The following is a 12,980-nucleotide window of genomic DNA, read 5'->3' as shown; positions in this document are numbered from 1 at the left end:
AGTAATACCTGTCAGCCTAACTCAGTATCACACCTGTCAGCCAGTCTCGGAGCCACACCTGTCAGCCAGTCTCGGAGCCACACCTGTCAGCCAGTCTCGGAGTCACACCTGTCATCCTAACTTAGTATCACACCTGTCATCCTAACTTAGTATCTCACCTGTCAGCCAGTCTCGGAGTCACACCTGTCATCCTAACTTAGTATCACACCTGTCAGCCTAACTCAGTATCTCACCTGTCAGCCTAACTCAGTATCTCACCTGTCAGCCAATCTCGGAGTAATACCTGTCAGCCTAACTCAGTATCACACCTGTCAGCCAGTCTCGGAGTCACACCTGTCAGCCTAACTCAGTATCACACAGTATCCTGGTTTTGTGCTGCCCTAGGCAGGACAAAACTCAGGCGCCCCCCCTCCCCCCGCGCCACCCCCACCCAACCTTTCCCCCCGCCCCGCATTCTAAATACACACACACTCGCTAACAGAAACACACACACACTAACAGACACACTCACACTCACTAACAGACAAACACACTCACTCACTAGCAGACACAAACTAACATACACACACACTCACAGGCAAACACACACTAACAGACACACACACTCACAGGCAACACACACACTAACAGACACAGACACACACACACTAACAGACACACACACACTAACAGACACAAACACTGACACAAACACTGACACAAACACCAACAGACACACCAACAGACACACCAACAGACACACTAACAGACACAGACACACACTCACCCACCCACATTAACACATTTTTTTAAAATTTATTTTTAACACATTTTTTTTTAATTTATTTTTTAACACATTTTTTTAAATTTATTTTTAACACGTTTTTTTTTTTTATTTAACACCCCCCCCAGCCTCCTTACCTTTGGGAATGCTGGGGAGGGGGGGTGTCTCTTCCTCCCTGGTGGTCCAGTGGCTGCTGGGCGATCGGGCGGCACTGCCTGGCGGGCGGCCTACCGGTGAGGGAGCACTTCCCCTGAGCTGTCTGCTCCGCTCCCTCGCGCGCTTCAGAGTGAGGCTGGGAGCCTGAATATGACGTCATATTCCGGCTCCGCCTCCCAGCCTCACTCTGCGGCTGGCGAGGGAGCTGAGCAGACAGCTCAGGGGAAGTGCTCCCTCACCGGTAGGCCGCCCGCCAGGCAGTGCCGCCCGATTGCCCAGCAGCCCGCCGGCATGTCTGTTAGCCGCAAGGCTAACAAGACATTTGCCTTGGGCATTTGGGGGCGGCTTTTTTTGCCGCCCCCTGGAAAATGCCGCCCAAGGCAAATGCCTTGTTTGCCTCGCGGCTAATACGCCCCTGATCACACCTGTCAGCCAGTCTCGGAGTCACACCTGTCAGCCAGTCTCGGAGTCACACCTGTCATCCTAACTTAGTATCACACCTGTCAGCCTAACTCAGTATCACACCTGTCAGCCAGTCTCTGAGTCACACCTGTCAGCCTAACTCAGTATCACACCTGTCATCCTAACTTAGTATCACACCTGTCAGCCTAACTTAGTATCACACCTGTCAGCCAGTCTAGGAGTCACACCTGTCAGCCAATCTCGGAGCCACACCTGTCAGCCTAACTCAGTATCTCACCTGTCAGCCAATCTCGGAGTAATACCTGTCAGCCTAACTCAGTATCACACCTGTCAGCCAGTCTCGGAGTCACACCTGTCAGCCTAACTCAGTATCACACCTGTCAGCCAGTCTCGGAGCCACACCTCTCAGCCAGTCTCGGAGCCACACCTGTCAGCCAGTCTCGGAGTCACACCTGTCAGCCTAACTTAGTATCACACCTGTCATCCTAACTCAGTATCACACCTGTCAGCCAGTCTAGGAGTCACACCTGTCAGCCAGTCTCGGAGCCACACCTGTTAGCCTAACTCAGTATTACAGCTGTCAGCCAATCTCGGTGTAATACCTGTCAGCCTAACTCAGTATCACACATGTCAGACAGTCTCGGAGTCACACCTGTCAGTCTTGGAGTCACACCTGTCAGCTAATCTCGGAGTAATACCTGTCAGCCAGTCTCGGAGTCACACCTGTCAGCCTAACTCAGTATCACACCTGTCAGCCAGTCTCGGAGCCACACCTGTCAGCCAGTCTCGGAGCCACACCTGTCAGCCAGTCTCGGAGTCACACCTGTCATCCTAACTTAGTATCACACCTGTCATCCTAACTTAGTATCACACCTGTCAGCCTAACTTAGTATCACACCTGTCAGCCAGTCTAGGAGTCACACCTGTCAGCCAGTCTCGGAGCCACACCTGTTAACCTAACTCAGTATTACAGCTGTCAGCCAATCTCGGTGTAATACCTGTCAGCCTAACTCAGTATCTCACCTGTCAGCCTAACTCAGTATCTCACCTGTCAGCCAATCTCTGAGTAATACCTGTCAGCCTAACTCAGTATCACACCTGTCAGCCAGTCTCGGAGTCACACCTGTCAGTCTTGGAGTCACACCTGTCAGCTAATCTCGGAGTAATACCTGTCAGCCAGTCTCGGAGTCACACCTGTCAGCCTAACTCAGTATCACACCTGTCAGCCAGTCTCGGAGCCACACCTGTCAGCCAGTCTCGGAGCCACACCTGTCAGCCAGTCTCGGAGTCACACCTGTCATCCTAACTTAGTATCACACCTGTCATCCTAACTTAGTATCACACCTGTCAGCCTAACTTAGTATCACACCTGTCAGCCAGTCTAGGAGTCACACCTGTCAGCCAGTCTCGGAGCCACACCTGTTAGCCTAACTCAGTATTACAGCTGTCAGCCAATCTCGGTGTAATACCTGTCAGCCTAACTCAGTATCTCACCTGTCAGCCTAACTCAGTATCTCACCTGTCAGCCAATCTCTGAGTAATACCTGTCAGCCTAACTCAGTATCACACCTGTCAGCCAGTCTCGGAGTCACACCTGTCAGCCTAACTCAGTATCACACCTGTCAGCCAGTCTCGGAGCCACACCTGTCAGCCAGTCTCGGAGTCACACCTGTCATCCTAACTTAGTATCACACCTGTCATCCTAACTCAGTATCACACCTGTCAGCCAGTCTAGGAGTCACACCTGTCAGCCAGTCTCGGAGCCACACCTGTTAGCCTAACTCAGTAGTACAGCTGTCAGCCAATCTCGGTGTAATACCTGTCAGCCTAACTCAGTATCACACCTGTCAGACAGTCTCGGAGTCACACCTGTCAGTCTTGGAGTCACACCTGTCAGCTAATCTCGGAGTAATACCTGTCAGACAGTCTCGGAGTCACACCTGTCATCCTAACTTAGTATCACACCTGTCATCCTAACTCAGTGACACACCTTAGTGTTAACTTAGTGCTATTAATGTGTTTATTGAGGCTGTGTGGATTTTCCATAAAATTGGGCCCAGTTTGGGTTTGTGGAATATGTAGGTTGGCACGTGGCAGCATCACTCGTGTAATCATCTGTGGAGCTATTGAGGTCCCTGTGTTTTATTGGATATTGCTCCCCTATTTTATAGAAATCTGGGAAAGTGTAGCCTCATGGACTCTCTCCACTGGTTCTGTGAAGTGTTTATCAGATTGGACCATTGAAAGCTGTAATTATTACCATATCAGTACCTTATCGGTACATGGATTACGTAGTCATGGAAACCTCTCTTGCTTACAATCAGAAATCCTTTTGAGTACGGCATTAGCTAGCCTCACATTAGTGTTTCCCCCATAGAAACGCATTATACAATGCTTCCCTATAGGATTTTACATTATGCTGAGAGTCGCCTAATGTTATGCAAAAGTTGCCTAATGACCCGGAGGTCCCTATAGTGGATTGTAACGGATCGCCTGGCACCCCGACTGGGTACCTCCGTTGAAGGATGCTCCTAGCGCTCCTGAGGACTTCAAGCACTGCAGCAGACACCACAACCACCGACTCTGAGAAGCATAGAAATCCTCTCTAGCATATGAATGCTGTATACAGCCGAATAGGAAAAACCATACGATAGGTTTACACTCCTAGCAGTCAAACTGGAACAGCATACAACGAATCCTCCCCCAATAATGAGACGACACTCCACTTTGAGGGTTAAGCAGGAACTCTGGACTGGCTCATCCAGCCTGGCTTTTATTACACTTGAACACTTACAGGCCACACCCAGGGGGAGGCATAAAATAACCAATCACATACATGGTTCCACCCACACATCCCCTCCCCTCAGATAACAGTAAACCCAATTATACGGCACACATTTTTAGCCAGGTTCTGGATGTACCCCAAAAACAGGGGGTACACCTTTAACGGTTCGGGAGATATGGGGTTCCAAAGATTTGACCGACCGCATGGGTAAAGTATCCGAAAACAGTTCCATGCATTTTGGCCCTGCGGTCGGTCACAGAAAAAGGAATGAAACAGACGAATTGCCTGGGTTATAGAGACTAAGGGGAATTCGCATGAATCCCCTAATTCGTGAATTTCTTTCTACCGAACGGTGGGCCGTTCGGTAGTTTCCCCACGAAATCCTGGAAGTCAGGAGGTCTCAGCGGTGTTTGCCTATTCAAGTGTCCGATTTTAGTTCCAGACACTCGACGGCAAAACACCGCTGTTCGGTAGTTTAAGATGGCCGCCGCCACGTGTTCGTTTCCCGAATGGCGGCCACCCAGAGGACACAGACCACACTGCACAGATTGCCAATTACCCAATTAGTAATTGGAGGCACACTCATTCCTGGGTGGTCTGGTTGTTCGGTAGTTTCACTCAATATAATGAATGGAGTGATTCTACCGAACAATCAGATGAATACTGCATACAAATCACCCAGGTTAAACTTAACACATAAATACATATACAATATTACAGGCAGTACACTGGAATATGCTTCATAGTCTTAAAGGGACAGTAGTCCCAAAAGTCCCAATCTGTTCATAGATGATTTTAAATGGCCAGTAGCAGCCATATACAGTACAATATGCCCCAAATAACCCAGGGGCCATAGTCAGTAGGTAGGAGGCTAGCAAACAGGCTTCTCCAGGGCCCAGTGGCGAGGTTGGTTTCGTCACATGGATGTCTGGTGGATAGCCACTAGAGGTGGAGTTAACCTACCAAGCTATTGATTGCAATTGATTAAAAACTGCAATATATAACTGCAATATATATTGCAGTGTTAAGGGACCTGGGACAATGGTCAAAAAAAAAACCAGTATTTATCGCTGGATCAATTTTTTTTTTTTTTTTTATGAATGGCTACACAATCAGTATTGCACCATAACCACTTCAGTAAGGTAAAGGGATCATGGTGCTTAGTGAGGCCCTTTAATCAATGAACATGTGATTTTTATATTGAATCAAGAAAACTTTTTTTTTTTTTTTTTTTTATTTGAATTTGAAAGGAAAGCTAATGAAATCGTTGTCTCTACCCCCTGCAGTATTATTACTGGTATTTATAAAGCGATGACATATTCCACAGCGCTGTACTATTTGGGGAAAGACTGTATGATATAAACAGACCAATACACAAAGTACAGAGTGAGCTGAGATCAAAGTACTAAAGGATATATTGGGGAGTTAAGACGAGGAAGCGGGGGGAATTTGACGGCAGAGAGAATGGGAGGAAAGTTGTAGCCATTGATAACGTGTAAATGGAATGAGCAGCTGGGGGAAGCCGGACACAGGGAGGGTGGGATAAAGCTTAGTGAGAGTCAGGTCTCTTTTTTGAGTATTTTCTGCTGTTTGGTGATAATGGTTTTATTTTTGTATTTGGTATTTGATATTTTTTTTTTTTTTTTATTCTTTATTTTTGCTGTGCACATGATAACACAAAGGCTTGCAATGCCATAACAACATAAGCAGGCAATGATGTCAATGCAGAACATATACATGGCATGAAAAAAGTGGCACATTTTTTTTAGAAGTATAATAGCAAGTGACGGTAAGAACATCGCTTAATATGCGTTAGCGTAGAAACATGGTTAGTAAGCTAGATTACTGAGGCATGTACAAAGCTAGGGTAAAAGATTTATGGGAGACCATAGCATTGTTGTCTACTACACAGCGAGTTACCCATATAGGTGTGGGCCATCAGGGGGTTCTGCGGCATAGAGGTTGCAGCCTCAGTAGGCAGATTGTGCTTAGACACATAGCGTGTAGACAAATAGTGTATGGGTAAATAACGTAAGGGCAAATAGTGCATAGGCAACTAGTGCACATCTTAATGCCGCGTCAGAGTAATTAAGCAATGATGTCAACGTAGAACAAATACATGGCATGAATAAGTGGCACAGTTTTAAAAAACTAAATTATAATAGCAAGTAACATTAAGGATGTCGCTTAATATGTGTTAGCGTAGATACACGGTTATTAAACAAGATTATTGAGGCGCGTACAGAGCTAGGGTACAAGATTTATGGGAGACCATAGCATTTTCGACTACTACACAGCAAGTAACCCATATAGGTGTGGGCCAGAAGGTGGTTCTGCAGCATGGAGGCTGAAGCCTTAGTAGGTAGATTGTGCTTAGGCACATAGCATATAGACAAACAGCGCATGGGCAAATAGTGAGTTATGGATAATGCAAATAATGGTACAAATAATAGTAATTAGGCAGCAAAATAATGCAGCACAGTGTCAGTCCTGAGAGGGCTGGTGAAAAAAAATTAGAAAAACATAATAAAAACGAATAAGGCCCATACTCTGTGCGCCCAGTAGGTATCAGTCATCCTATGCCTCTTGGCGGCTTTGAGCTGGAGACCGACCATTCTGCTTCCCCAGTAGTCTCGTGTGCCATCCTGTAGGTTCGCTGTGAGTGCTGGTACGTGGGTGTGCGGGTGCCGCCGTTGTTGCCCCATGGCTTGCTTGCGTTGCTTCGGGAGCTGGCTCTGGCGGTACCCCGTGGGATATGTCGCCGTGCTATTGCTTTTGTAGCATCGTTTTTTGTGTAGTGTCGGACCTTGCTGCCTTGGGAGTCGGAGCGTTGGGCGGGTGAGGCTCTGGTTTGCTTTATTTGCTTCGTATTTCTCTGGCATTTGTGAGGGTGGATGTCGGAGTCTGGTAGGCTTGTTGCCGTTTCCCGCCGTTTTGAGCTCTGAGGATGGCTCTGTCTGGAGGCCGCTCTGGGAGCTCGAGGTGGGCCTCTACTCAGGCGGCGTCGGGTAGCCGGGCGGATCCACGCCGCCACACTTTGCATCACCAGCTTGAAGTGTCGACCTCTGGCGTGGAGCGATGTCCAGAGTCTGGTTCGAAGCTGGTCAAAGAATGCTTGGGAGTGCCAGGGTGGTTCGGCGAGGGTGTTTTGTGCCGCCATCCTGCGTGGGCCCCTGGGGGCTTGTACTTTTGTGGGCCTAGTCGCTTGTTTGAGCCGCTGTGTGGGGGTAGTCGTCCCCAGCAAGGGCCGGGATAACCCCCGCCGGTCCAGAGGGGGGGGTAGCAGGGCAGCATTCGAGCGAGTCTGGTGAGCAGATCCCGTGCTGGGAGATCGTCCGCTTCCCCCAGGCCTCAGGCTCCGCTCCAGTGTAGGCCGCATGGACGGTGTAGGTGCTCCGTCTATTTGTCGGTGCGGGACAGATATCAATCTGTTCCTTATGTGGTCCTGTTTTAGCTTTTGGGCACTTTGTGCTGCTGGCATGGGTAGATTAACCAGGGGATTCGTTTTAGTGCTCGCTGGCTTGAGAGCTCTCATGGAGCACGTCCGGCCATCTTGGCTGTCAGGCCCCGCCCCCCTTGGTATTTGATATTTATTTGGTGTTTTTTCGTGACTTGGCTGTTTATCAGCTTGTGTTTCGCGTTTTACCTGTTTCTCTGTTTCTTAGTTGTGTCTCAGCCAATGAACAGGCTCCGTTTTATGCTGAGCGTTATTTAGCCATTGACACAATTTTGGTTTTAAATGCCTGATCTGTTATGTTTTGTTTTTGTTTTAGTTGTGCCAGGCTGTGCCAGGCGTTTTCTAGACTATTTTATAAACAATGGGTTGTACTTTGCTGAAAGGAGTATAATCTTCATACATAACGTCGCTGTCGCCATTCATTATCTGCGTCTTCACGTCCAGAGCACTGTGACTGCTCACAATCTTTCCCATCCTCAGTTATGAGACATGGCTGGTGATTAGGAGAGAGACTGATTGCCGATTATGGAGAGTCCAGACACGGCCTGGCAATATATTGTTATAAGGGTCATTAATAAGATTATCAAAACCGAATAATAATCAAGTGAGCAATTGGGGTTAATAAAAAAAAAAAAAAAGCACAAAAAGTACTAAAAAAGTGCTGTCATTACTATAGACACATTTCTGAAGTGCAGTCAGTTTAAAGTCTCTAACTTACAAACAAAGCTTTTCAATGCAAATGTAAATTCTCCTGCAGCACCGTGTGTTTTTTAACATCGACAAAACACTCTGTAATACAAAATCATAATAATAAATGGTGCACAATAACCTATTTTTGTATACTTGTACATCACATCGAATTTTCTTGTTCTCTGTTACAAACAAACAAAACACAACTAACTGTGCAACTCTGTTAGAAAATAAATCCCTTATAAAAGTGCGTATTGGTATAACTCACAAATAATGCGTGTCTGTGTGCCAACAGCCCCTCGAGTACACGGGTATCCAGAAAGAAAAGCTTTTTATTATAGTATTAAGGTAGTGCATCAAAACAATGTATCAGGTCACTAGTGACACTCCGCAACCCCACAATGAAGATACAAAGTATATTTAAAGGCACACTATAGTCACCAAAACAACTTTAGCTTAAAGGAACTGTATAGGTAAAAAATGCATATCACTAAATGCTTTTTCCCTAAGTAGAATGAGCTTTAGAACTACCTGTTTTAATCATTAATTTGATTAGATTTTCTGCTCCTTCTCTGATTATACATCATTTCCCCCTTTGCTTTCTCCCTGCTTCCTGTATGGAGAATCAGTAATGGCACACCCACAATGTCTGTCCACCAATGGCCATGCTCCAGTGATTCTCTATGTCGAGAATCAGTAATGGCACACCCACAATGTCTGTCCACCAATGGCCATGCTTCAGTGATTCTCTGTGACAGTGGTTTCCAACCTTTTTACATTTGAGTTCCCCTTGGCAGCCAATTTCAATAAATTGCACCCCTTGTATTCGCTAAATGTTTGTAATTATTATAGTTACTGTCATTTCAAATTTATAAGTTTCTCTCTGCCCCATCTCCCCTTTTTCTTTGCCCCAGGCTCTGCCTGGTCTTCCTCTGCCGCAAGTAAGTGTATGTGTGTGTGTGTGTGTGTATGTATATGTATATATATATATATATATATATATATATATATACATTGTGACCGAAAGCAAGGAATTGTGCTGGAGGGAATCTATATACCTCCCCAGATTTTGCAAGGTTCCAACTTTGTGTAATTAGCCCCAGGGAAATATGTAATGTTATAATGAATGTTGCACTTTAAATATGTGTATATTTGGGCCCTGGGGTGGAGCACTTGGAGAGTAGGGTGGGCCAGTGCTCCACTCCACATCTTTTTAGTTGCTTGGAACCTACAGGTGAGAAGTCCAGTTCCAGAGTTTGAATCCTAATTTAACTCACCTGAAAAGGATTGTCAATTACCAATGCTATTAAGTACTCCCCTGCCAAGGAAGGAGGGAGATTGTGTTTGGTTTCTGTGAGTGGAAACAGAGAGCTGAAAACCCTGAAGCAGTAAGGTTGTTTATATTTATGTTTATGTTGGGAAATGGACAAGCCATCCAACCCAGTTAGCTGATTATTTTGTTTAGTTAGTGCTCAGAAGAGCAAGGCTTTTTGTTTTATATATTTTTGTTACCTTTATACCTTACTGTGCATTTATTTTGGAACCTCAATAAAAGAGCAAGTTAATTTACCTCATCCAGCGTGTGAAGTGTCTCTAAAGCCTGAAAAGACTGTGTGTAACACCCCAATCCCAGGACAAGGTACCAAGGGAAAGGAGTACTTTTGTCACAACATATACATACATACATATACACACACTGACAGTCATGCAGACGCACAGATACAAAAACACTGACACACTTGCGGATGCACAGATGCAAACATACAGATACAAACACTGATACACATACATATACATAGACACATAGAGACTAAGACTGACATACATGCAGATACACAGACACACACACTGGCACACACACACACTGACACATGTGTATACATAGACACATACAAACATGACACATGCAGATACACAGACACAATTCTAAATAAAACAGAACTTACAATAAAGGAAGTGTAAACATTAGATGACTCTTTACAGGAAGTGTTTAGTAAGGCTGTGCAAGTCGCATACAGGGAGGTTTGACTAGACCTGTGTAAAACTTGCTTTTGTGATTAAAGTGTCCCTTTAGGCTCTGAGTCACACATGTCGGTTTGCGATTTGTTTTTCTTCAAATCTGCACCATGTTTTGCTTCGGGTTCCTGACATTATCTCGCCCCTCCAACGTGGGCTTTCTCAACTGTAAACGTGTGCATGTACTAAGAATGCTCTCTAACACAATCTGCCTGTATGTTCCATTACTTGTAGGACGGGGCAGTAATTGTGGCCCTTCCTTTTGTGGTTTAATCCAGTTGATTATAGATCTAGTGGTTGAATTTACTCATTTAATATTATAATTCTCGGGGGAGTATCGTCAGGGTCCGCTTGTGTCGCCCCTTGCGAGAGGTGGACAGGCCTATAGACCGTATCCGATTCGGTCCCTAGGGCCGTTTGATTCTCAAGACTCCCCTAGGGGTTTCCTAGAAGTAATTTTTCAAGATTCTTTAAAATAAAATGTTATATATGTTAAGGTGTTCTCAGGCCTTAAAGAGTTACCTTTAATAAAGCACTGATATTGGATAGAGGAAGCCGTACTGGAATGGTGCTGATATGTTCTGATCCAAGGATGGGTCGAGGGGAGGATTTTGGCAGGAGGGGAGGAGATCTGGCATGGCTAATGAACCTTCCGGAGGGGATCTGGTCTGCCATTGGTTGTCTGTTACCATTATGCTGTGCGTGGCGATTACTGATGCCCAATATGCACAGAATTCACATTAGTTAGCCCAGGACTCTCATTCCGGACGGCTAATAAACCTGCCAGAGAGGGAGGGGATCTGGGCTGCCATTGGTTGTCTGTTACCATTATGCTGTGCGTGGCGATTACTGATGCCCAATATGCACAGAATTCACATTAGTTAGCCCAGGACCCTCCTTCCGGCCGGCTAATGAACCTGCCAGAGAGGGAGTTACTCATCTGGCAGTAAAGATCTTTAACTCTTTATGTGCAGAATTTTAAACTGGGAAGCTGTGCATACTGCTCCAAGCACCATCACCACTTCAAACCACTGAAGTGGTGATGGCTCTGGGAGTTTTAACAGTTATTTCCATATTTGGTTCATCCTCTTTACGGTTCTGTACCTACATTCTTGGGTCATTCCCTGCAGAGGTCTACAAACATCATCCTGACATCACCGATGCATTATTTTACTCCATCTACCTAATGCTTTGACTATGTGTCTTTTTGGTTTGTTAATGTTATGTTTAGCCTCATTGTGGTCTGGTTTTATTCCTGTCACTCTGCTTTTCATGTTGAGAAACAACAGCAACAGACTCCAAAGCCAGATATCTCACCTAGGATCTCCTGGGACCTTTTAATGGCTGTTGCTGTCCCTTCATTAATGGTTCCTGGTTTGTGCATGAAATATCCAGAAATTAAAGAGTTGTTGCAAAATCCAGTCTGTTGGAGGGCAAAATAAACACTTGTATCACTGTCCAGATACTTATGAACTCTGCTGTAAGTAAGTTATATATGCAATTACCCCTATAATGTATGGGTTCCCCCACTGAGCTGAGATTCTGCTATCCAATGGGTACAGAAAGCACAATGTAAAGGCCATAGTCTATATTTGTATCGGGGGGGTGGGGGACTAATGTCCCTTATCTCTCCCTATTCTACAATTATATCTCAATCAGTTTCTCTTACAGAATCTTCTTTTTTAAACAGTGACCACTTCATTGGTGTTGGTGTTTCAGATATAAAATCGTTGTAGATCGTCCGAGATTTGGTTACGTGACTTGTTTTGTAATATTTGTGTTTGTCAGACAGAGGCAGCTTTGCAGCTGTAGCCTAGCTTTGGCCTACACATGAAACAGGAAGCAAGGTTGAAGTTCCGATATCTAACCACTTCCTGCTAAGAACTGAGCGGTAATAAACTATAAGGCTTTGCACAATTCCTCTTACATTTTAAAATTCACTACAAACTTCTGAAAACGATCATTCAGCACCAGGAAAGTTAAACCCACGAGGCTTGTTCTAAAATTAAAGGAGAGCCCCTGACTTCTGTCTGAATTTGGAAAACGCGCCTGCTGGTAAAATGTACAGAGAGCAGACTGATGGCTGTCAGCAACAAGGTAAGGAAATGGCTGCGCTCTGGCTCTGCAAGACGCTGGAAAGGACTGGGCTTCTCTCCTCTGTATCACCCTATCCCCCCACCTCGTTAATCCGTGGTGTAGTTGGCCTTCTCTGCACTCTTACTTTCTATACGTTATATATTTCGTTTTGATACTTGCTTGGCTCCCTGAAAGGGTTAGTGCTGCAAGCAATGCGTGTCTATGGTTTGGGTTTTCGTTCAGACTCCATTTATAGAGGAGACTGTTGGTTTGTGTGGGTGGGTTCATTTGGGTCTGCGTGGCGTGTTGTTGGGTCTGGTGTCAGAGCTTATTAAAAGAAGGAAGTGGTCTGCGTGCAATGATGGGGCTCCGAGATCTGTAGATAAAGACGATGTTTTAGAATCCTCACTCTGCAATCTTGGGAACCTGTACAAAGATGGCAGAATGGGCTCTGTGGATTAACTAATTACTCATTCCGTCTGCATTCATTATGGATATAAGTGACCTCGTTAGTAGCGGCACCTGCTGGTGAAAGTTGAGTTTCGCACTGTATTTTACAGAATAAATGATTCCTTCGATACTGTGTATACTTCGATACAGAGGTCCACAACATG

The 12,980-nt window shown here is 45.4% G+C and overlaps 1 protein-coding gene across 3 annotated transcripts in view; it reads left to right on the top strand.

Moving 5' to 3' along the window:
* Nucleotides 1-12,980, top strand: part of ASXL2 (ASXL transcriptional regulator 2) — a 109,795-nt gene that overhangs the window by 54,897 nt on the left and 41,918 nt on the right. The window contains exon 1 of one of the 3 annotated variants that reach the window (XM_063441935.1): nt 12,231-12,387. The exons of the other annotated variants lie outside the window; for them this stretch is intronic. Coding sequence (XP_063298005.1) covers nt 12,351-12,387 — 37 coding nt within the window. The 5' untranslated portion in view covers nt 12,231-12,350. Of the gene's footprint in view, nt 1-12,230; nt 12,388-12,980 lie in introns of those variants that run through there. 3 annotated transcript variants of the gene reach the window in all.

Source organism: Pelobates fuscus, chromosome 2, assembly GCF_036172605.1.
Source record: "Pelobates fuscus isolate aPelFus1 chromosome 2, aPelFus1.pri, whole genome shotgun sequence".
In the NCBI taxonomy this organism is placed as follows: domain Eukaryota; kingdom Metazoa; phylum Chordata; class Amphibia; order Anura; family Pelobatidae; genus Pelobates; species Pelobates fuscus.
Note: the sequence above shows the minus strand (reverse complement) of the source record. Positions and strands in the feature narration are given on the sequence as shown.